We start from the raw sequence: 22,253 nt of genomic DNA on the forward strand, positions 1-22,253 counted from the left end.
TTTCTCCTCAAACTGTACGTTTTAAATTTTTCCTTGCTCAGCTTGCTCCTTTTCATTATAGATCTTCAAAACAGTGGCCACTAATAACTACATAGCACAGTCAATACTGGGCTGTTTTACAATCTCCTCTGTCAAAACCGTTAATCCAAAACTCTTCAATTTTGCTTCAGGCAGATTTTTGGGACAAAAGCAAAACCCACCCACATTCTTTGCCAAAATATCACAAGAATAGTCTCTAGGCCACTTACTAATACTCTTCCCCTCTGAAACTTGAGCTGGACTGACATTGCTCTCAGCACTACTGTCCTTGCTTTTACTAGGGTGGACCAATAAGTCCCACTTGAAGTGTTCAGCCACTTTGTTAGTTCAAAGTCCCAAAGTCTTCCATATTCCTCCAATAAACAGCATGCTCAGGCCTGCCACAGCAATATGGCAGTCCCTGGTACCAACTTCTGTCTTCTGTTAACTGTTCTATAGCTGTAAAGAGAAGCCACAGCCAAGACAGCTCTTATGAAAAAAAAAAAAAAAAAGCATTTAATTGGGGGTGGGGGTGGCTTGCTTACAGTTTCAGGTAGGAATACTGACAGGCACTGAAGCAATAGCTGAGAGCTATGAACTGATCTATAAGGAAAGAGAGAGCACACCTGAGTCTAGCATGCATTTTTGAAACCTCAAATCCCACTCCTATTGACACTCTTCCTCCAACAAGGCCATACCTATTTAAACAAGGCCACACCTCTTAATCCTCCTAATCCTTTCAAATAGTGCTACTCCCTGGTAACTATATATTCAAATATATGAGCCCATGGGGAAGTATTCTTATTTAAACCGCCACAGGTAATCCTAGCACTCCGGAGGCAGAGGCAGGCAGATCTCTGTAAGTTTGACAGAGAGAGAGAGAGAGAGAGAGAGAGAGAGAGAGAGAGAGAGAGAGAGAGAGAGAGAGAGAGAGAGAGAGTTAAATGAAATTCAAGAGTTTTCATATAGTCACTCTACTCAAAATATCATTTGATCTTTGTATTTTGTTCAGTTTGGCTCATTACAGACTTAAGAAAGGAGCATGTGGCAGAGCTGCTTATGGGTGAATTCACTAACCATTTCTCAGCCCTCTTCTCTGCTTGTCTCTAATATAAGAAAATTGCAAACATTAACATCTTTCTGCTTCTCTAGTCTTTCTTGCAGCTAAGACTGGCCACATGACACAGGTGGACAACGAGATGTGAGGAGGACTCTGGAATGTTTCTGCTTCACCTATCAGCCAAGTTGGAAAGGCAGCTCAACAGACCCTACCCTGTTCCCTGAAGGGGGTCTGTCATGATTGGTTTTTTAAATCAACTTGACACAAGGGAAAGGAACCTCAAGAGAGAAAATACCTCCATCAGATTGGCCAGTAAGCAAGTCTGTAGGGGCATTTTCTTGAGTAATGATTGATGTGGGCAGGCCAAGCCCTCTGTGGGTGATGCCTACCCTGGGCCAGTGCTCCGTAGTTGTATAAGAAAGCAGGCTGGGTGAGCCATAGGAAGCCTGCTGCAGCACTCCTCCCTGGATGGCTTCAGTATCAGTTCCTGCCTCCAGCTCTAGCTCTGACTTCCCTTAGTGATGGCGTGTGACCTAAGAGCTGTGAGCTGAAATAACCCTTTCCCCAAGAAGCTTTTGGTTGTGGGTGTCTAGCACAGCAACAGAAACCCTTACTAATGCAAGGCTTTACAAACAAACACGAGGCCATACCCACATCAGAAGGGTGGAAGGGCCTGTCATTGGGAGTCACGTTAACTAATTGGTTTTCTCATATAACTTCTCAAGGTGTGAAAATGTAAACTTGGAACAAAGCTGAGTTTGGATTTTTAGTACTTAAGCTAAAATAAACTTATAAAGAACAAAATATACTGGAAAATAATTTGAAAATAAAGTAACAAGAAGCACTAAATAATTTTTAGACTAAACAAACTCTTTGCCGGTAGAAATAAAATAAAGGGCTGGAGAGATGGCTCAGCAGTTAAGAGCACCGACTGCTCTTCCAGAGGACCTAGGTTCAATTCCCTGCACCCATATGGCAGCTTGCATCCATCTGTAACAGTAGGCAAAACACCAATGTACATAAAATAAAAATCTTTTTTAAAAAGGAACAAGCATAGAGTATAGAACAATGATCTAACTGATTCTTCATTCCCTTCTCATTCTTACAGGGGCCCCTCCAACCTGCTCTACTGTCACTGTGCATGTGTCTCTATCAAACACAGGTGCTTCTCCAGGGGCAGGGCAGAGGGGAAAACGGGAATGTGTTAGCGTGTGCCTAATAGTATCACCAGTGGGAAGACCTGAACCCCAGTCTTAAATTAACACCAGCATAACACACTGTGAGCACGGAACACTGTCAAACTGGGAGCACATTTGTGAAGTCGGCACACCAGTGTACAGGCTGGATAAGGAACTCAACATTCTCTGCCAACAATGTTTGCTTAAAAAAGGAGGAGGCAAGTCAGCCAGTCTCATTTAGTCATTACACAGAATTTGTATAAGAATTAAATTACAAAAGAAATCATTTTTACCAATTTTAAAAGCAAACAAAGAAAGCTTGCAAAGGCTGTCAGTGTTAAGCAAAATCAGGTAATTTCCTGACTTTTCAGTAGCTGGCATCCTTCACGACACTCCGGACTCTGATGCTAACTACGCTTGGTAACACGGGCCATGTCATTTTTCTTCCTTTTGATTCTACTTTTCTTACAGTGATCAAGAGCCAGAAGAACGAACCCAGAAGAGTGCAACTAATGAAACCACAGTGACCAGCACTTAAGTGAATTCATTTAATTTGAGGAAAATTACTAGGCTTGAATATTAAATGACTAACAGAAGAAAATCATTCCCGGGAGTAGTTCCGAAGTGACTTCAGTGTTTGGTGTCCAGTGGTGGAAAGATGAACAGAGTGTCTCCACATAAGTTAGCTCAGGATTAGCAAGCACAAGGCCGGCAGAAAGTATTTCACCCCCTGTGCAGATCTTTCTAACCCTGCCTTGTCATCCAGAAGCAGCCTGACAACGCTAAGCAGGGCAGCCTGGCTATGCTCCAATACAAGTTTACTTATAGACAGGGGAATTTAGGTTTCTACAATTTTCACGTACTCAATATTTAGCTTTTTAAAACCTACAAAAGCCTAATCACAATTCACTCATAAATGATACAAATGTAGGTAGGCACACTGTTCGCCACCTGATTTAACAACTGCAAATCAAGTATGCACGCTTTCCTTCCCAATTCACACATTAACATTTTATAGTATTTATGGAATATTTTTTACTTTATTTATTTATTTTTAAAGATTTTATTTATTTATTATGTATACAACATTCTGCTTCCATGTGTATCTGAACACCAGAAGAGGGCACCAGATCTCATAACAGATGGTTGTGAGCCACCATGTGGTTGCTGGGAATTGAACTTGACCTCTGAAAGAACAGTCAATGCTCTTAACCTCTGAGCCATCTCTCCAGCCCTGGCATTTTTTTTTTAGCAAGAAGAACAATCTTCAATTACTACTTACTAAATAAATTAAACAAGTAGTTATTGAATTACTTAAGGCCAAGTACTGCCTTGGTTATTTTTATAATCAACCTCAACTCCACAGTGATTTAATTATATCTTTAAAAAAAAAAAACAACATTTATTTGCATTGGTGTTTTGCTTACATGTATGTCTGTGTGAGGGTGTCAAATCTTGGAGTTACAGTTGTGAGCTGCCATGTGGGTACTGGGAATTCTAATCACAGAGCCATCTCTCCAGCCCCCTTAATTACATCTTTAAGTCTTAGCTTCTTCTGGGTCCCTCCAAGCCTGTGGACACTATGGCTTGAATATGGGATGTCCTCTACACTCATTCTCCGGCTGGTAGTGCTAAACACAGCTTGTGGGGCTTCTGGGACTGGGGCCAGGCCCAGACTCTGGGACAAGAGTCTCATCTCAGAACTCTAAAGATAAGAAATCCCAGAACACAGGTCCAGCAAGTCAGACACACACATGGCTGAAAATGGCACGGTATTAACAGTAGTAAAGGTGTAACAACAAAGGCGAACACGCACACAGCTGTATTTAGGAAGGTGGAGAAATTTAAGTATAGAAACTTAAATACACTACTACATTTACTGTCACTCACTAGAAAAGAATGTGGAAGGAAAAATGAATGCCTAAGACATTCACAGAGTAAGATTTAGTGACAGCACATGGATGATAAAGAGGGAATATGAGCAAAGCTATACTATGAAGAGTTCTAAAGGTCATCAGGGCATGCGGGACCTTCCCATTGCGCTACATATGACGTAGGCTTCCCTGACCTCCATTTAATTACATTTTCTGTGTTTTCATGAGGCAAGGTATTAGGAATAAAATATAGGTGAAAAGTTCCCAAATACAATAAAATGTGAGCTCAATGTAAAACACCAGGAACAACTCAATAATATTGTTATTGCTGTTACTCAACATGACTAAAGTCTAATTCATTACAGTAAGACAAGATGAGGGACAAGATGCACAAATGAGAAAGAGGGTGAATTATAAGAGGTGTGATTTATATAAAAAGTGAAAATATAAATTAAGATTTAAGACAGAGCTCAACAATGATATCAGATAGATTACAAAAAAAAAAGAAAGAAAGAAAGAAAGAAAAAGAAAAAGAAAATCAACAGCATTTCTAACAGCAGTAACTGATGAGGAAAAAATAAGACTGGGAAATGGCTCCGTGGATACAGCATAGAGAAGCTGCTAAACTCAACCCTAAGCCAGACATGTTGGCACTTATTCCTAGCACTTAGGAAATGGGGCAGAAAAAGTAGGACAGACAACCAACATACTCCTATCATCTTTACACCAATGAAGACTTCCAAACCCGAGTACACATATGCACATACCATACACCACACATAAACACATTACACAGGAAATGGCCTGAACAAGCAAATGTGTAGCAAATCAAACTTTTGGCCAAAGTTACTTTTGGGAAGGGGCCATTTGCTGTGTTATGTCTACAGTCTTGATTCTTCTGTGACAATATGTTCATGAATTATTAGTGTCACCTGAAAATGTAACATGTATAAAAGAGTTCTAGTTCTAGTTGGAACTAAAATCTGGAGAATCGCTGAATGTATCTAAGAATTATGTTCTAGCAGTAATGACGAAAATTCACATTTTCTCTGACAGCTAAATACTTCCTGTCATACATCATAACCAGGTCAACCAAAGTAAAAGGCAATCCACATCTTGTTTCTGAGAGTCCAAGGTATTCACACTGGGTGAGGAAGAGTCCTCACAGTTTCCTCAGGAGCAGGCAGGCCTTCGTCAAAGGAAGTGACACCATCTCTCTGACTTACTAAAATCAAAGTGACTTACATGACGGAAATACTGGAGAGCCACAGCCCTCTGAAAACAATACCTGCTCCCTTCCTCTCCCTCTGACAGACAATGCTGTTGGGGCTGAGGGTGTAGCTCAGTGGAAAAGCACTTGCCTTCTATGAACTGAGGCCCAAGGTTCAATCCCCACAACTATCAAATAATAAACTTATCAGAAAAAAACTTTTATATAATAAGAAACATGATATGATTCTAATCAGGGGGAAAAATCTAATCCTTCTTATTCCTTCTTAACCCAATACTTCTTTATCTAAAACTAACATTAAAAACCACAAAAATAGGGCTGGAGAGATGGCTCAGAGGTTAAGAACACTGGCTGCTCTTTCAGAGGTCCCAAGTTCAATTCCCAGTAACTACATGGTGGCTCACAACCATCTGAAATAAGTTCTGGTGTGCTCTTCTGGCCTGCGGGAATACATGCAGGCAGAACACTGTCTGCATAATAAATAAACCAAAAAAAAAAAAAAAAACCTATGGAAATAGTAATTTTAAATACAGATGCACACAGGGTTCATCCCAAACCACACCCCAAGGGTAAGCTCAATGCCACGTCAGTCATATGTGCATCATACTTTAACGAAGGGCTAGATACTTACTGAAAGTCTTGCAAATGTCAGACACAGCTTTGAAGACTCGGTCAGAGAAATTCACTTTCACCTTCACATACTTCATGTTGGGAAGCTGCAGCCGGAGCAGTTTGTGCTGGGGGGTGAACTGAAGCTTGGCATCTGCCTGGATGCCATACTTATCCAAGGTCCAGTGCGTCTTAAGCAGCCACGTTCTCTTCTTTTCCCACCAGAGAGCATGGTCAGACCAATCCTTTTTTACATCTATAAACAGTAAACAAGAAAAATGCTTTAAAAATTAATACAGAATAGCTGGAGAGAAATTAAAGATAAAACAAAACAAAACTGGATGCTTAAGAAAACGAAGAGACTGTGAGAGGTACAAAAAGTACAAACGGCAAAGAAAACACTTTCTGTATCCTCAAAACCCAGCACACCAAGCCCAGGAAAAACACCCAGGGTCAGACAGACAGACCTGGACCTTGGAAGACAAACAGAAACCTGGGACTGGAAAAAAAAACTGAGTGGTGGAATTGTAATTCAGCTTTGAACATACAACATAATTTCCATAATATACATAAAAAAGTTCATTTCTGAGCACACACACACACACACACACACACACACACACACACACACACACACACACACGAAGGTGGGGGCTGGAGAGGCGGCTCAATGAGTGGTTAACCACACTTGCTGCTCTAGCACATTGGCTCCAGGGGAATTTGATACCTCTGTCTTCTGTGGGCACCAGCATTCATGTTCACACACACCCATATAATTAAAATAAAATCAAAGTCTTAAGAAGAAGAAACAGTAATGTGTTTGTTAAGACAGTAAGGGTAGGACATGGATGGGGAATCAAAGTGAATGAGGGTGACATTCTAGGTGAAGAAAGCTTGGAAAGAACTTCAGAACAAATGTGAACAGCCTGTAGCCCAAACTTGTTTCCCAAAAACACCCTGGGAAAGATAACTCAGAGAACTGTCACAGTTAGTGTTTCCATTGCTGTGACAGAAAAAACATCATGACCAAAAGTGACTCAGAGAAGACAGGGTTTATTTCAGCTTACAACTCTCAGGTCACACTCTATCACTGAGGCAAGTCAGGGCAGGAATCTGGAGGCAGGAACTCTACAGTAGAGGGCATGAAAGAGTGCTGCTTACTGGCTTGCTCCCCATGGCTTGCTTTCTTGTACAAGTCAGGACCACCTGCCCAAGGGTGGTATGGCCCACAGTGAGCTGGACCCTCCTACATCAACCATCAATCAAAAAAAAAAATGCCCTTCAGCCAATTAGATGAAGACATTTTCTCAATTAAGATTTCCTATTCCCGGGCTGGAGAGACGGCTCAGTGATTAAGAGCACTGACTGTTCTTCCAGTGGTCCTGAGTTCAATTCCCAGCAACCACAAGGTGGCTCACAACCACCTTGAATGAGATCTGGTGCCCTCTTCTGGCATGCAGGCAGAAGACTGTATACATAATAAATAAGTTAAAAAAAAATTCCCTATTCCCAGATATGTCTAAGTTTGTGTCAGGTTGGCAAGAACCAATCAGGATAAGAATCACACAGCTCAAGTTTTTTTCTTTGAACATGGTTCAGTACACATATATAGAAAACATTAATATCTACAAAATATTTTAGTAGCTTTATAAACCAAGTACAGAAGATTTGATTACAATCAAATAAGGGAAACAGTAACAATAAACTTGTAACAGGAAGATATACAACCTAACTTCAGCTAGTATTTATAGTAGTATTTACAGAAAAATCTTTTTAGATTAACTATAGTAAGCTTACTAACTGCCAAAAAAGGGAGAAATGACTAAAAGAAAGCAAGAAAAGAACCAAACAAGTACTCTAGATGAAGGAAGGTCCAAACCAAAGAGAACTCTCCACCACCAGCAGCGAAGAAACTGACTTGAACATCCTTGAAATGAAAATGGCTGAGACACTGTGCTGGGGTGGGGGTGGGGGGTGGGGTGGGGGTGGGTGGGGTTGGGGGGTGGGGTGGGGGGTGCTGGCAGTTGCTGGCAGGGAAGGGAAGGACACAGCATGTGGCCAGTTCCTAACTCACTGCTAATAACCCAGCCAGAGTTGACAGCAGTGGAGACACAGTCACACAGTCTCTGTCTATAAGACAGTGGGGAAGTGTTATCTTATTCAAAGCAAAGATGAGTCTCCAAGTTATTTCCCTACCAAACTGTAAATTACATGTTTCTTTATGTTCTTGTTTTTACATCCTAACCAAAGCTTCCCAGACCTCCCTTCTTTCAAGCCCCCCTGGAAATTAAATTAAATAAAAAGGTTTTTTCAACATTTGTTTTGCCCTGGGATAGTCCCATCAATCACGGTGTTGGGAGTCCACCTGCAAACACACGTGGAACTACGGTTTTGCAGCCACCCTGTTATATATGTAGTATTCACATCTTAAGTTATTTTCCAGGACAGAATTTGACACCTTTTGGAAGTACCAAGTTCTGAACCAGCTTAGAGCAGACAGCTGAAGTTGGGGCATACCTACCTACCTACCTACCTACATACATATTTATTTTCTGGTCATACATGCTACTTTTCTCTTTAGGAACAGAGATTAAGATAAGCAGAAGGCTGAGTTGAACTGATTTACTTTTGGGTATATACAATCCTTCCTCCCCACTCCTCTACCCAGACACTTCTGTAAAGATGACATCACTGTTAAGGACACGAAATCATGTATTTCCAGCAAGCAAAAGAAAGGAGGCAAAGCTTATAATAAAAGTTACTCTGGGGGTTAAAGAAATGTCTCAACCATTAAGAGCACTTGTTGCTTTTTTGCAGAGGGCATGAGTTTGATTCCCAGCACCCACATGGCAGCTCACAGAGATCTGTAACTCCAATTCCAGGGAATCCACTGCCTCCTTCTGGCCTCTTTGTGTACCAGGAATGCCCATGGTGCACACACATACATGTAAGCAAAACACCCATACACATAAAATAAATACAAACAATTTTTCTTTTAAAGTCACTGAGCCAGGCAGTGGTGGCCAGGCCTTTTAATCCTAGCACTCAGGAGACAGAGAGCAAGTAGATCTTGAGTTCAAGAACAGTCTGGTCTATAGCTCGAATTCCAAGACAGCTAGGTCTACACAGAGAAACTCTGTATCCAAAGCCCCCAAATTAATTAACTATTAATTAATTTAAAAAATCACTCTAATTCCAAAAATCCAGAAGATCTGGGCTCCCCCAAAGGTAACTTTGTGACTTGTTTATGGAATAGGGGTAGGGGGTTCCAGGAAGAGCACTGCAGGGAGGGTGAGGCAGCTGCGAAGGGAGGAAAAAAATGGCCACCCAGTCACCACAGTCCATTCCTTCTGAGAACTATCCAAGCAAGGAAGAAGAAAAGGCCTAGGCTTGGTATTTCTCTACTTCCTAGGTAAAGCATTGTTCTGGGGTCATTAAATGCCCAGAATGTCCTGGCAACCTCTCTAGTGTGCCTAGGGCCATGCACTCCACAGGCACACAGCAGGTCCAGAAATCTCTGTGCTTTAGCAAAAGCAGCTGCCAGCGGCATGTCAGGAATCTGTCCACACAGCTGCCGGTGAACAGGGAGTGGGGGCAGCTCCTCAGCACCTGCTAGCAGCCTGAAGTAAATGCTGACTGATGTGAAATGCAGCTGCTCCACAGGGGCAGCAAGGCAGAAGAGGTGCTTTCAGCCATAACAAAGGACAGACTCAAACAATGTCAAATGTGGTCCGGAGTAAGTGCTTGACAGAGAGGCCTGAGGAGGAGGGATCTGAAACAGAAGCTACACACAAATTTTGGCAGAGAGGCAACTTGTTCCCAACCACAAAAGTTACAAGTGGTCAAAAATTGCCCCTCTGAAATAAGAAGTAAGATGGAAAGCTAGAGATTTCAGTGTCCATAGGTAGTTGTGTGAACATTCATCTGTTCAGACACTCTGATGTGTCTGCCTTCAATAGCAACGTCATCCTGACGGACAAGCTGTGGCCCTCCCTCCTGAAATACAGCATTGTGCGGGCTGTCCGGGAACACACCACATAAGCAATGTTACAGTAAACTTCATCAGATAAGGATACAATACAATCTCATCTGTCCCCTCCCATGATGGGCTGTATCCTTAAACTAGAGTCAGAATAAACCCAGCCTCCTTTAAAAAAAGAAAAAAACAGAAACCCACCTCCACAAAACCCTCAATTCTCCATCAACCAGTCTTCAGATTGAGCCCTGGGCACAAACCTTCCTGGACACCCATTTTCCTTGTTTCTGGTTCCCATCAGACACACACATAGCACATGGTGACAAGGTCTGGAAGAGGCACAGCGAACACAGTAGCACAGAAATAAACCAAATGTCTTTATAAACCACAAGTGGATCGCTGTTCTTTCCCTTCAAAGCCTGCTCTTCCAATGAGACCCAATTCTACCTGGCTCTTCCATGCAGGAGCAGCCTGCCTGCATCCAGCAAGGGTAAACTGGACAAGGACAACACGAGATACAAGGACCAGAAACCCTGTCTTACCGTTGGCAACACAGGAGATACACCCTTGTGTTTTATCCTGAGCTTAGATTTCCCAGCCCCTATGGGGGAGGGCAAATGTAGCACACCTATACTCAGCACTGTAGGGAAAAAACATTGCTGGAGGTCCCTGGCTAGCCAGTCTTGCCAGAGTCAGTGAACTTCCGGTTCAGTGACAGACTGTCCAGAAAAACAAGGTGAAGAGTGATGATTCAGTGTGGCAGTGCACACCTTTAATCCTAGGACTTGGGAGGCAAAAGCAGGCAATCTACACAGCAAATTCCATCCCAAGACAGCTAAGGCTACAGAGAAAGACTGTCTTAGTTTGGGTTACTATTGCCATGTTGAAGCATCATGACCAAAGTCAAGCTGGGGAGGAAAGGGCTTATTTGGCTTACATGTCCACAACTACAGTCCATCACCAAAGGAACTCAGGACAGGAACTAAAAAAAGATGGGATCCTGGAGACAGGAGCTGATACAGAAGCCATGGAAGGGTGTTGCCCACTGGCTTGCTTCCCAGGGCTTTGCTCAGCCTGCTTTCTTTCTTTTTTTTTTTTTAATTTATTTTTTTATATATTTGAATTACAAACAAGATTGAATTACATGACGATCCCAGTTCCCTTCTCCCTCCCTTCCTCCTCTACCACCCCCCCAACTAAAATCCTACCTGTCATACGTCCTTTCTTCTAATCTACACCTCACTCAAAATTTCTGCTTCCTCATGACCTCTGCATCCTTCCTTTTCTTCCCTTCTCACTCCCGTAGCTTCCTCCCCCCATCTTCCCATGTTCTCGATTTGCTCAGGGGATCAGCCTGCTTTCTTACAGAACCCAGGACCCTCCATCAATCACTAATTAAGAAATGCTCTACAGGCTTGCCTGCAGCCTCATCTCATGGAGACATTTTCTCTACTGAGGCTCCCTCCTCTCAGATGACTCTAGCTTGTGTCAAACTGACATAAAACTACCCAGGACAGAAACCTGTTTGGGGGGAGAGGGGGAGGTGATAGAAGACACTTGACATTGTATCTGGCATGCATGCAGCACCTGGCTTGAGAACACACACACACACACACACCCCAAAGCATGCATGCAGCACCTGGCTTGAGAACACACACACACACACACACACACACACACACACACACACACACACACACACACACACACACACACACACACACACACACACACACACACACACACACACACACCAACCAAAACAAAAAGAAAAATGGTGTTGGAAGGTGGACAGAAGAATTGTGGAGCCTGGGGCATATATTTCAACAGTGGACACTCTAGTATTACAGGAGTGTGTGCTACAGCATCTGTGTGGAGCTCAGAAGACAATTTACGGAATTAAGGATCCACCTTTTGTGGGTTCCCATGACCACAGAGCCATCTCCAAGTCCCTCCAGTAGCATTCTTAAGGACAATAGGCTACCAACCAAATCCATTGCTACAGAGTATCAAACAGCATCTGTCAAACAATGCATTAACAAATATCTGTTAACCTGTGTGCCAAAAGGCACTGATCCAATGCTAGAGATGGCTGGTGCTAGATGAAACCAAGCTGTGGCACCTGAAGGAGACTGATGACCAGAAGGCTGCTGTCAGTAGATGACGAGCCCAGGCAGCAGGAACCTTGTTTGCTGCAGAAAGCTGTCCAAGTTTTACTGTGAGTGTGAGATATGCCACTTAGTGACTTTCAGTCCGGTCAGCATTGCAATTGCCCGAGCTGCATTTGTAAAGGTTTTTTTTTTTTTTTTTTTTTTTAAGTCTAAGCAATTTTTAAAAAATATTGATGTCTGGACCCATCTGCAACCCAGAGCTATTTTATTTGTGGATAGATGTCTATACTGGCTTTGGGTTTGGTTGGGGGTGGGGAGATAAAGGTGAGTATCTCCTACCACTACCTTAAATCAGCTATGTCAAATTAGGTCTGGAACTGTTTTTTAAGCAGGGTGACTTGTGCTTCATAACAGACTATAATAGTGTTCACCAAGAGAGTGCAACGTAAACAAGAGCCCAGAGGTGAACTGAATACTGATGGCTGGGCAAGAGCACAAGGAAGATACGATGGCTTTGATACCCTGCTATGGTGAGGGGCAGGGCAACGGTGACAGATGGTCAGAAAAGGGATGGCAGGTCCAAGGAGTCCTTTAGTTTGGGTTTTCAGAAGGGAAGGACACTACAGCATTATTTTAACAATGACTGGAATGACCAACGAGCAGTCTCCAAGGAGCATCCCACAAAACTGGCTCCTTCTGACAGCAACTGAACACATCCACTCTATACACGAAGACAAAAGAAGGTTTCACATCCAGAGTCTGAGAATGGCACACTAGTTGACAAGCAACCTCACAGACAAGCCCAAGAACCAATGCTCATCAAAACTCGGGGAGAGGGAGGTCTACCTGGCTGATGACAGGCTTCAAGATGAGAAAGGGAGACTCACAAAACAGTTTTCAATGAAAGACAAATCAAGCCGCCATGCTGTTGTTAGTGACTGAAAATTTACTTTTTACTATTGCTCCATTTAAAAGAACTTGTTGTCAGTAACCAAGCACCTATGCCTCATGGTAAATGACTGGATGTTTCCAGATGGAAGGAAGAAGGTTTACTATGTAAGTTGTAAAGTTCTAAGGAAGTGATTTGAGGTATGTACAAAATGAGACTTAAAGATTATACATATGTCGTTAAGACTTCAAAATTCAAAGTTTAACATTAATCAACTAAGTTCTGATAGATTGTTAATCTGGTCTTGATAACAAAAGCAATGGCTATTATAGTCACAGGCTCAAAAATGTAAATTGTCTTGGGTTGTTTTCTAAATAGATATAAAAGTGCTTTTCTCACTATGCCAAAAACACCACTGTCTGCTCTCTCTATACCAGCCCTTAGGATAGAGGACATGTCTATCCCACGACCATGTTTTGGGTCCTCAAGCTCTCCCCTTTGTTTTCTTCTCTGCTGAGAAAATTTCTTACTACAAATGAATGTTTATGCTTCTATTATGCTGGTAACTTTTCAAGATTTGTTTTGCTATAGCTCAAAGGTGTGAACCTACTCCAGCTGCTAACTGCTTATTCTACAAAAAGGATTTCAGTGCAGATTACAGATTACAGTAATCATGCTAAGAACTCTGTGTGTGTGTGTGAGAGAGAGAGAGAGAGAGAGAAGATTCCCACTCAGCTGACAGACATCATCATTCAGGAATCAACTGCAGAGCCCACCAGTGAGCCCTAATCATGATGAAAACCAGTGTGAACCAGGCCAGCCAATGTAACTGCACATTGTTTCTTCAGGCTTGGTCTGCAAGCCAGATGCTTCTGATGGACTTTCCATGTCTCCTGCCATTACCTGACTCCCCTCCCCCTCCCCACCTTTGGCCAGCATTCCAGCCTTTCTGGGCCCTCCCCAGCTGTGAGGCAGCCAGAGCTTATCCTTTATCATCAACAAAAGGCTGGCAGGTCAGGTGTAAAGAAAACTCCAATTCCCCAAACTCCAAGTCCTTGCGAGTAGGGACTGAGGGAGCCAGGTGGCTAGCACTAACTTTGATATGCTGATGGGCATCACAGATATGTCAATGAAGAACCATATATGTCCCTTCTGCCAGAGGTAAGGGAAATGACTCCTATTGGATGACAGGAACCTGTTTTACAAGTTCCTGAGGAATGCTGGCTTTTTTCTAGCCACCAGAAATCCTTCTAGAGCAAAGTTTGAATGGGCCACGAATGATACTTCTGGATATATGCACTGCCCTTGGAGTTTGAAGAACTGGAATTTCTTTGGGGTCTGCCAACCAGTCTGATTATTGACTGTAGAGAGGACGGCAAGAAGGAGTAGAGGAGAACCACAAAGCTCCCACATTGACTGGTGCACCTGAACATTTCCAACAGAAAACGAGCCACTTAGGAGTGAGAAAGAAGACAGGCAGGGCATCAGAGAAAGAGAGTTATTTAATAAAGTCTGCAACTAAGAACAGAACCTGCCTGCAAGATATACTGGTGCCAGCCAGGCATGATGATGCACACCTTTAATTCCGGCACTTAGGAGGCAGGGACAGCCTGGTCTACATAATGAGTTCTAGGACAGTGCTACATAATGAGACTGTCTCAAAACAACAACACAACAAACAACTAACCATCCCCCCACCCCACCCCACCCCCGAGCAAACAAAAAACAATCAAAAAGATATACTGGTGCAATAGTGGCACAAATATTGGAGTAACCAACTACCTCTTGGTTGGATTTAAGGCTTACTGCTTGATACAGAACACACACCTGACACTCATTAAAAGTAGCCAAGAACTTGGGGAAAAAAATAAGTCGTAGTCTTAGGTGAAAACCTACTACTATTGTTCTGCTAAAGGAACTCGGCAATAAAACGACACCTAGTGGCATCCTGCTATACCCACAGGTCAGTGCTTCGCTCAGTCCTCATCTGAGAAGCCCCTCTTTCTGTAGCTGGGACTAACTGAGAGACCCACACTAGACAATGTGCAGAGGGCAAGGCAAAAGACTTTGAAGTACCTAGTCCTATGTGGGATGTTCTCCTCAAAGCCCTATTCTCAGGGTTCAGGGATCCATGCAGAAGAGGAGGTGGGAAGATTCTTAAGAGTCAGAGGTGGTGGATGACTCCAAGGAAACAGTGTCTTCCAGACACACAGAACCAATATGCATATGAACTCTCAGAGGCTGGCAGCACTGTATAGGTTCAAGCCAAGTGGAGCCCCAGCATTGAGAAAGGGGAGTGAGCAATCAACTCTCCCATCTTCACCTTCCAAGTAGCTGTAGCTAGGTACTGCTACATAGCCTCACACACGGCTGGGTACAGCTATTTCTGACTTCAATATCAGAAATTAGATTTCGTGTGGGAGTATTTAGTAATATATATTTATATATTATATACATACAATATGTATACTATTAAAAATAAGTAGATATCTTCCAAGTCACTCCTCTCCCTTAAGACTGCTCATCAGTAACTATATTCTTGAAAGAACTCCAAATAAATTCCTAAATTAACCTTGTTCTAGAAGGAAAAATGTTCCTTAGAGGAACAGAATTCGACAGTACATCTCTAAAATTAAGTTTTTATAATATAGTTCTATGAATGTACCAAAAACAGCATGAAAATTTTAAAGAAAAGAATGCTTAAAAAAAAAATACAAAAACTTCAACTTGTGGACCCTGCTGAAGCTTCATCCAGTACCCAGTGCTGTTATTTAGCAATTAAAATGAAGAGAATTACCACTGAAGTATGCAAATACTGGATAACACTGACCCCAGTCTACATCTACCTCAGCTTCCTAAAAGTAGACTACATGCATTGTGTGATACACATTATTTCTTGTTTGAAACCTGACAGCGCTCTCCATGTTCCTCTCAGGTTTTTTTTTTTTCCTGCCCAAGTATGACAGAGGGTACTTTAGCAGCTGTTATCTGTCCCTTACTGCCCCTTCTTGCACTGCCAACCTTCACGTCATAACATTTCTAGCTCCACCCCAATACCACAGGCCTCAGGGACAGGAAGGCATTCCACTACTCCTTTTAGGTTGCTCCATTTGGCCTTAACCTCACCCTATAGCCTTGGTGGTCCTTGGACTTTTGAATATTCAACCAATGGTCCACTGGCTAGGATAACAGGATTGTACCACACCAAGACTCAGTTTAGAAACCTATTTTTACAATCTACCTTAGTTAACTTTTACAATGCAAACTTCATCATTTTACTTCTAATGAAAAACTTGAAAAGTCTCTGTGGGCAACGTTTAAACTCCTTAATGAGTTAGTTACACAAGTCTTTACTGAGTGAGGGCTCTTCCATCCAAGTCCTTTGGCCCACTTTATTCAACAACACGCTTTTGGTCTCCTTGACTTGAAACCTTTCCCTTTATCTCTATCCCCAAACCAGTCAACAACTATCATTCCTGTTTTCCCATGACTCTTGTCAACGCAGCCAAGTTCAGCTTAGGGTTCAGAACTCTTCAAGTGTGCTTGTATGTAGATGTTTGTATGGCTGCACATGCATGTGACGTCAGAGTTTGATACTTAAGGGTGTCTTCTTTAACTGTTCTCCTGATGTGTGTGTACATGTGCGCACGCTCACGCATGCGTGTGTATGTGTGTGCATGCATGCACATGTGTGCACTCACGCTACACAGAAGTCACATGACAACTTTCAGGAGTGGGTTCTCTCCTATCACAGGTTTTAGGAATCTAACTGAGGTCTTCAGTCTAAACCATACAGTTCATGGTTTCAGCTAGACTGCCTGCCCATCAAGTCCAGGGGTTTTCCTGACTGCCTCCCCAGCACTGAGATTTTAGGCATGTCCCCAACATGGGCCCAACTTTATGTGGGTTCTGGAGAATCAAACTTGGGTTCTCATGCTTGAACAGCAAGCGCTTTACTGGGCCATCTCCCCAGTCCAGAACATGCACTCGTGGCATGGAAACAGCCATCTTTTATGCTGTGGTAACGTCATCCTATTTTCTAGATGTGCATCAACATTTTACTCTTTATATTCTTGTTGCTATTGGTGGTGGTGAATTTTGTTTTTTTTTTTTTTATTGTTGTTGTATGTTTTTCCCTTGAGACAGGGTCTCACTGTGTAGCCCTGGCTGGTCAGAAACTCAATATGTAGATTAGGCTGGCCCCAAACACAGGGGTCTGCCTGCCTCTGCCTCCCAAGTGCTACTCTTTGTATTTTCAAAGTCATTCTGAACCTGTTGGTATAGGCCTGCACTCATAGCTACTTGGAGGCAGAAGGATATCTATCAAATTCAAGGCCTGTCTGCACAACTTAGTGACAACCTGTTAAAATAAAAACATTTCTAAAGCACTGTAGCGCAGTGGATGAGTGCTTACTTAGCAGAGAGAGGTCCTGGGTTCAATCCCCAGAAGCCAGGGCAGGACAAGGGGGATCAGTATCATGAAGTATTTCTGAGATCTTTTTTTTTTTTTTTTTTTTTTGGTTTTTCGAGACAGGGTTTCTCTGTGTAGCTTTGGAGCCTATCCTGGCACTCACTCTGGAGACCAGGCTGGCCTCGAACTCACAGCAATCCACCACCAACGCCCAGCTGAGAACATCTTTTATATACATGTATGTTTTGTTTTGGGGGGACACGGGGACATTTTCACCTGGTTACACGTCTTCTCTTTATGTCAGTAAGTTCTGTCTTTACCAAGTTCCACTGGCTGCATGTGAGTCTCCCGAATGGCAAGAGCACCCAGGCACCCACCCAGGGTGAGCTCCCTTTGCAGGAGCTCCAGTTGCACTGGGTTTGAGCCTCACATCCAGTGTCTCCCTATTGCTACTCGTTATACTTTTATCTCCATTAATCAATTTCCTCTTTCAATTTTCCATTCATATAAAGTATCATAGAAGTTTATCACCTGGAGACAAGAGGCAATACAAGTACACATTTTGTTGCCTCAGTATCCTCAGAGCCAAAAAAGTGCCATGACTGACATCACACAGTTATCATGACTGAAGAGCTAGTGGCACACTGTACGTCACGGAGTCACAGCTCAAGTAGAAGTAAGCAAAATGTGACTTGTGTTGTTGGGCAACTGGTGCAATTTAAGTTACAGTAGCAAAAGTGGACACTGATGGTAAAGCAATGTTTTGAAAAATCTATGTCATTTTTTAAAATGTTCACTTATTGGCAGAAATAAGAAATGCTTCCAAGTTTGCAAACCACTCAAACTGCCAACACATTTCAATTAAAGCCTGGCATTCGATTAGTGAAAGACTACTAGTTTACATTAGGTTTCTGAGGTTGACTGATGGGGACATGTCCAATGCCGGGAACTATTTAGAAACTGATATGGAATGAGGATTTGGATCCCTTCACACTCAAATGTGGAAACCCTACTCCCCAGGGTATCTGGAAACGGGGCTTCATGGAAGAAATCGGAACAGAGGGCAGAGCTCTGCTGGTGGCATTGGGAACCCCAGAAGTCAGGACAATGCTGGGAGCCCCTACCTCCAGAGGAAAGAGACCAGGCTGGCTGAGACTTCTCAGTTACTGGAACTATGAGGACTAAATCTTGCTCTGAAGACACACAGTTCTGGATATTTGTTACAATAAACAGCAAAACAAACTTCTAATAAGCAAACACTGACTAATTATTATTTCTTCTACATAAGTAACAAAGATTTGGAATTCACTCTTCAAAATAAACCCAGCACTTTGAATTACAAGTTGGAGGCCAGCTGTCTTGGTTGTCATTGTCTGTTTCGGCCTCTCTCTCCACAGTTTAACAGGAACTATAGTTATCTAAGAGGGAACCACAACTGAGAAAATGTCTCCATAAGACTGGCCTGAGGGCAACCCTGTGGATTATTTTCTTGGTTACTGTTTAATGGGAGAACACAGCCCAAGGTGGGTGTTGCCACCCCTGGGCTGATCGGCCTCAGTGCTATAAGAAAGAGACTGAAATACCAGCACTGGGGAGGCAGAGTCAGGTGGATCTCTGTGAGTTCAAGGTCAGTCTCACAGTCATTCATCTGGTGGGTCAACCTGTAGAATATTAGCTGTCATCCATTGTACTCTCTGTGGCCCCAGGAAGTTCTCTACAAATCCTTTCCTATATTCCAGGCCAGGTCTCCAGTACATATTCCTCTATTTTATTTGCACTGACTTTTGCTACATTTTAGTAGTTACTATGTAAAGAATATTTTTCTTCATGACCGAAAGTGGAATGATAGTAAAATGTTGAGTTAATTTTATTTATTCCAGTATTAAGTGGGTAAGTGGAGAATAAATGGAGTATAAAAATAGCATTTTGAATTCAATCAGGTTTTCTTCTGATAGTCTATCTCCTACTCCTCTAGGATAATCTATAATACACCATGACACTGCTATCTCCCACCCAGAGTGTCTTTCTAACTTTTCCACGGACCGTCCTCAACTAAGGCCAGCCACTAGTTATACTTCTAAGTCTATACCATCTCCCTATACCAGGGCACAAGTTATCTGGCATTTATTTCTTAGCCAGGCTACCAACTCAAAGTAATTTATTTCATTTTGTTATCAGAAAGCAACTCCCAATGACAACAGGAAGGACATATTAAAATAGCACTTACCCCCCCCCACCTCCCGCCATGTTTGCTGTTGTTCCTGGGAGACATGAATTCACATACTTCATCCCATACCTCAATAACATGATGCACCATGAACATATAGAATGTATATGTGATGGGATGTTTTGTAACCATCATCATCATCATTTAAGACATTTATTCCCCAAACTCAGTAAAATAGTAAACTTCAAGGAGCCTTAAGAAATTATAACCATCACTGATACACTGCTCTACCCCTAGGAGGTAAGTACATTACTACTCCCACTTCGCTTACAAGACAACTAAGGCACAGGGGCACTAAGCAACAGTGTGAGACCATAAAACAAATGTTATCAAGCTAGTATTCAAACACATGTGGTCTTACTTCAGGGAAGTAATCAGACGTCACTCTATTAAACAGAATTGGTGAAAATAAAAATCTTCCAAAGTGGTTTTGACAAACAACTAAATCAAAGATTTCTAATTAAACACTACAATCATTATATTTTAAACTATTTCTCACCTTCGTGCTTCTTGCTTGCACATTATTTTTCTAAGACAGGGTCTTACTATGTAGCTTTGGCTGGCTTTGAACTTGTTACGGAGAGCAGGCTGACCTAGAACTCAGGTTATCTGCAAGCCTCTGCCTCCCGAATTCAGGATTAGAACTGTGTGCCATACACTTGGCTGAAGGATATTTTTACTGACTTTCTACTGACAACCACAGATATTTAGGCAATATACTAACTTTAAGAAGTAGGTGTGAGGGCTGGAGAGATGACTCAGGGGTTAAGAGCACTGACTGTTCTTCCAGAGGTCCTGAGTTCAATTCCCAGCAACCACATGGTGGCTCACAACCATCTGTAATGGGATCTGCTGCCCTCTTCTGGCTTGCACTGTATACTTGATAAATAAATCTTTAAAAAAAAAAAAAGTAGGTGTGAAATCTAAGTTAAGCAAAATTAAATAAAGCTAGTTTACAATACACACAACTTCTGGCCATGTCTTTTAAGTTTTTAACTGCCATCAAAAAAAAAAAAAAAAAGACATTTGTCTAACCAGAAAACTAAATTTATATAATGCCCTCTACACCAGGACAGTGTATACTGAAGCATAAAATTTACTGCTTGTAAAACATCATACTTAACTCTTCATAATATTAGTAATATTACTACAAGGTAGTACCGTAAAGCTCAATATACTTCTAATATGATAGAGAATATATGAGTACTAGCTGGCTTAACTTAATAAAAGATATCTTTAATAATCTGTTAGAAAATACTATTACTTCTCTAGTTTAGTTCTAGAGAAAACTGTGCAAACCACTAATGGTCTGTATTGTGATGATGCTTACCACTGATGATGGTACTATGATGATGCTTACCACTGATGATGGTACTGTGATGATGCTTACTACTGATGATGGTACTGTGATGATGCTTACCACTGATGATGGTACTGTGATGATGCTTACTACTGATGATGGTACTGTGATGATGCTTACCACTGATGATGGTTCTGTGATGATGCTTACCACTGATGATGGTACTGTGATGATGCTTACCACTGATGATGGTACTGTGATGATGCTTACCACCATCACAAATGTTCTAACACTCCACATGTGTTTGCTGATGTAGTCCTTCTAATCATTCTACAAATGAGGGGTACAGTCCAATGCCACACAGCTGGTCTATGGCACAGTCAGGATCCTGGCACAGGTAGCTTCATACTGTCTAAAGCTTTTAAAAACTGATACAGCAATCACTTGCCCTTTTAAAGTTATTTTTAATTTTAAGACTTATAAAATTTTTAAGTCAGAATCCCAAAATTACATTAGGAACATTATACCAGAAGGCACTTAACCAATAGAAAGCTACAATCGATAACCCAGGCACTTTATTGGTGTCTTACTTATAACTTCAGGTGTTCTATTATGAAAAAGATATTAAAAACATTATATTGATGCTTCAAAATATCAACCTTTAAAATACCTGATATATTTTTAAATTACCACGTAACATAAGATATAGAGTTAAGAAAAGATGATAAATTTAGAGATGTTTCTGCTGGTGGTTTTCAGATGGATAACCTAGACAAGTGTTAAGGTCATCCAGGGCTAGTCCTCATGTACAAAAGACAAGTCTCAATCCTATGGCCCTAACATCTGTAAACCTAACACTCAAAAAGCTAAGGTAAAGCCAGGCAGTGGTGGCACATGCCTTTAATCCCAGCAGAGGCAGGCAGATCTCTGTGAGTTCAAGACCAGTCTGGTCTACAAGAACTAGTTCCAGGACAGGCTCCAAAGCTACACAAGTGAAACCCTGTCTCGAAAAAACAAAGAAAAAAAGCTAAGGTAGGAGGCTTTCCATGAATTTAGACAACCTGACCTACACAGTGACTGCCAGGTCAACCTGGGTTACAGAGGTGAAATACTGACTTAAAATATTTGCTCTTAAGGAGACTGGAGAGATGGCTCAGAGTTTAAGAGCAACGGATGCTCTTCCAGAGGTCTGGGGTTTGATTTTCAGCAACCACGTGGTGTCTCTTACAGAGGACTCAAGTGCCATTTGCAGCACCCATGCCAGGTATCTCACTACTGCTACCTATAAATCAAGCCAGGCATCCTCTTCAGGCCTCTGCAGGCACCTGCATTACACATGCACTTACACACAGATACATACTATATACTT

At 42.1% G+C, this 22,253-nt stretch overlaps 1 protein-coding gene across 2 annotated transcripts in view; it reads right to left on the reverse strand.

The window, feature by feature from the left end:
• Fermt2 (fermitin family member 2) overlaps positions 1-22,253 on the reverse strand; it is a 71,082-nt gene that overhangs the window by 38,858 nt on the left and 9,971 nt on the right. For both annotated transcript variants that reach the window (XM_027389287.2, XM_027389288.1), the window contains exon 3: positions 5,993-6,226. In XM_027389287.2, the coding sequence (XP_027245088.1) occupies positions 5,993-6,226 (234 nt within the window). The remainder of the gene's footprint in view (positions 1-5,992; positions 6,227-22,253) is intronic.

This window comes from Cricetulus griseus (assembly GCF_003668045.3).
Source record: "Cricetulus griseus strain 17A/GY chromosome 1 unlocalized genomic scaffold, alternate assembly CriGri-PICRH-1.0 chr1_1, whole genome shotgun sequence".
Classification (NCBI taxonomy): domain Eukaryota; kingdom Metazoa; phylum Chordata; class Mammalia; order Rodentia; family Cricetidae; genus Cricetulus; species Cricetulus griseus.